Source organism: Microtus ochrogaster, chromosome 7, assembly GCF_000317375.1.
Source record: "Microtus ochrogaster isolate Prairie Vole_2 chromosome 7, MicOch1.0, whole genome shotgun sequence".
Classification (NCBI taxonomy): Eukaryota; Metazoa; Chordata; class Mammalia; order Rodentia; family Cricetidae; genus Microtus; species Microtus ochrogaster.
Window position 1 is genome coordinate 63,273,388 of NC_022014.1, and position 3,195 is coordinate 63,276,582.

Below are 3,195 nucleotides of genomic sequence, written 5' to 3' on the forward strand. Positions count from 1 at the left end.
CAAAACAAAACAAAATCTCACACACATTAAAACAAGACGAACATCAGCTACAGCCTGGAACTGGATGGCGGGAAACCTATTGTGTCACTGCTTTCAGGACTCCACGGAGCACCTTGTAGCTCATTAGCTGCACATTCTCCTTAGGGGGGAAACAAGGTCCCCTCTCAGTCACATATGCATAAGGAAATCTCAGAACCCAAAGGCCATCAGGTGGGAGAGTGATTTCTTGTTTTTCTGGGTAAAATACTGGACATGGTGGTGGGCCTGGTTGAACCTGAAAAACACAGGTAACAGAATTACTTTTAGATTTCTCAATAGAAAATACCCGAAAGATGAGTGAAAAATGGGTTCAAAAACCACTGAAGATGAAGCGGCCACACTGAACAGGAAGGCGGAAGCTGCTGCACTTTCCTGGGTCCTCACCTAATCCCCTTGGTGTCTTATTCCCTCTGCTCTCTCTCTCTTTTTTTTCTGAGGGGCAGGGGGTTTGAGACAGGGTTTCTCTGTAACTTCAGAGACTGTCCTGTCCTCTGTAGACCAGACTGACCTTGAACTCCTGGAGATCCTCCTGTCTCCCTAGTGCTGGGATTAAAGATGTGAGCCCTCTACTTTTTTTTCCTATTTTCTGTTGACCAGGTTTTTTCGATTTGGATACAGGATCTCTCTTTTGTATCCCTAGCTCTCCTGGAACTTGCTCTGTAGACCTTGAACTCAGAGATCCACTGGCCTCTGCCTTCCAAGTGCTGGGATTAAAGGCATGAGTTACCTCACCTAGCTTGTATTGTTTTTTTTTTTTAAAGATATTTATTACATATACAGTGTTCTGCTTGCATGTATCCCTGCAGGCCAGAAGAGGGCACCAGATCTCATTACAGATGGTTGTGAGCCACCATGTGGTTGCTGGGAATTGAACTCAGGATGTCTGGAACAGCAGCCAGTGGTCTTAACCTTTGAGCCATCTCTCCAGCCCCTAGTTTGTATTTTTGTTTTGTTTTGATTGTTCTTCTAAATCAGCAGGTGTTGGGAAAACTAGAATTAAACTAAATTCTTACTAATGGTTGTCATAGTTATATCGATAAAGATCTTGGCTTTAAAAGAAATGAGGTACTGGAAATGTAACTTAGTGGGTAGAAGGTTGGCCTAGCATAGCAGTGTGCACACAAACAACAAATTAATAAAGAGACAGATAAATAAATAAATGCAAGTAAAAATATTCAAGTGGACATGGGGCTGGAAGGCCACTCAGTGCTAGAGCACATCTGGTGGAAGAATTCTGAGTTCTAGGTCAGCCTAGTCTATGTTTCGGGGTTCAGGATAACCAGCAAAAGCTTGTCTCAAAACAACAACAACAACAACAAAAAACTCAAAATAATAAATTAATAAATAAAAATGATCAGAACAGAGGGCTTGACATACAGCTCTGTTGGTACAGGGCTTGCCTAGCATGCACAGAACCTTCACTGAAAGCCGTAGCACTGCCTAAACTAGGTGTGGGTGTGTACCCTGCCGTCCTGGCACTGAGGAGGTAGAGAGAGGAGAATAATAAGTTCAAGGTTATCTTAACTACAGAGTGAGCTTCAGGATGGCCTGGACCACAGGCAAACATTATATCTAAATAAGCATCATGGGCTTGGGATACAGCACAGTTAGTAAAGAAAAAGGCACACACCTAAAATCCCAGCACTTGAGAGGTAGAGACAAGATGATCAGAAATTCAAGGCCATTGAAAACTATACATCTAATTCCAAGTCAACGTGGGCTACGTGATTTGTCCCATAAATACAACCCCCCCCCCCGGGAAAAGCATTGTTTTGTTTGTTTAGGGGAAGGGCTTGATTTCTTACCTGTGGCATCAGTATAATCTGCAAAGGAGCATCAGGAACCACAACAAAAAGCCTCATAAGTTGGGCATAATGTGGTTTGAGCCCTCTGCCCTGAGACGAGGACAGAATGTACAGGGGCATATCACTGTTTAGGGCTTTTAAAGCTGATTCCTTTGGTCCACTTCCCATCACCTTCATTACTTTGTCAGGCCCTGAGCACATGAATCTCCGACCTCGAGAGTCTTCATACTCAAAGCCAACAAAGGCTCTCGCTATGTCATCCCGCCGCCGTCCTCGCCCCACGACAACTGCACTTCTCTTTCCAGGAATAGCTTTATTTGGAGCAGGCCAGGAATTTGTGTCTAAGTCTCCTTCATCTTCAGCTCTAGCCCTGATGACAATGTCCCAAGGCATAAGATAGTTTGTTCCTGGAACGAAGCCCTGTTGGTCCAAACCTGTATGAAAGTTGTAGGACTTGGCTGGGCCTAGTTTAACCAAAGACCAGCTGGAGAATTTGGGTAACAGACCTTTTGGGCAATTTGAATGTAGCATGCCTGGGAGATATTCAACTGTGGATGCCTGCCGATCAACCAAGTTTGGCCTCTTGTCAGATTTCACTTCCCCTTGACCATGAACCTCTGGATTGTCTCCTCCGGCTTGTGGGTCAGCTGGGTAGGTACCCAGGCTATCTGTTGACTGGCCCAAGCTCAAAGCTAAACTCAGGCTTGTGCTCTCTCCTTGGGTTTGCGGTTCTTTTTCTTTAAGTTTCTCGGCATCTGAGTCAGGTGGGGCAGGAGATGGTTCATTTTTGGCAGGAGCAGGATCTGGAGTACTTGGCTCAAATACGGGGAAATTGATATGGTCCAACTTTCCACAACACTTTTCTTCCAGAAGCTATAAAGAGAAAAAAGATATGGAAACTTTTTGTTTCAAATAATATATTCTTCTTTGTATGCTTAAATAAGTAAAAAAAACCCAAGAAAACAACAACAACAAAAAAACCAAAAACCAAAAACCCACCAAACATGTTACTGAGCAGAGGGGGTAGTGCAGGCCTATCACACAGTTTTGGGAGGGTGGGCTGAGTGAAGCAGAACAGAAGGTTAGCTAGCCTGGGCCACATGACAAGTTCCAGACCATCCTGAGCTAGTCTGTCTCAAAACAAATGTAACAACACACACTTTATTCTAACAAGTAGGATTAGCAATCAATGTATTAGCAAAGAACATGCAGTTTTTTTTGTTTATTTCCTTTGACAGTGGATATGTGAATTCAATTTTCTGGTTATTGAAGTAGCAAGAACTACTTTTGTATACCAAAAGAATCCAGTGTGAGTTATTCCTTTGAGGCAGGCTCTGTTTTTTTTTTTTTT

The 3,195-nt window shown here is 43.4% G+C and overlaps 1 protein-coding gene across 1 annotated transcript in view; it reads right to left on the minus strand.

Annotated features, from left to right (window-relative positions):
• Positions 1 to 3,195, minus strand: part of Smg8 (SMG8, nonsense mediated mRNA decay factor) — an 8,267-nt gene continuing 5,072 nt past the window's right edge. The window contains exons 3-4 of the mRNA XM_005350472.3: positions 1,845 to 2,717; positions 1 to 274 (exon numbers count right to left, since the gene is read on the minus strand). Of these exons, the coding sequence (XP_005350529.1) occupies positions 77 to 274; positions 1,845 to 2,717 (1,071 nt within the window). The 3' untranslated portion in view covers positions 1 to 76. The remainder of the gene's footprint in view (positions 275 to 1,844; positions 2,718 to 3,195) is intronic.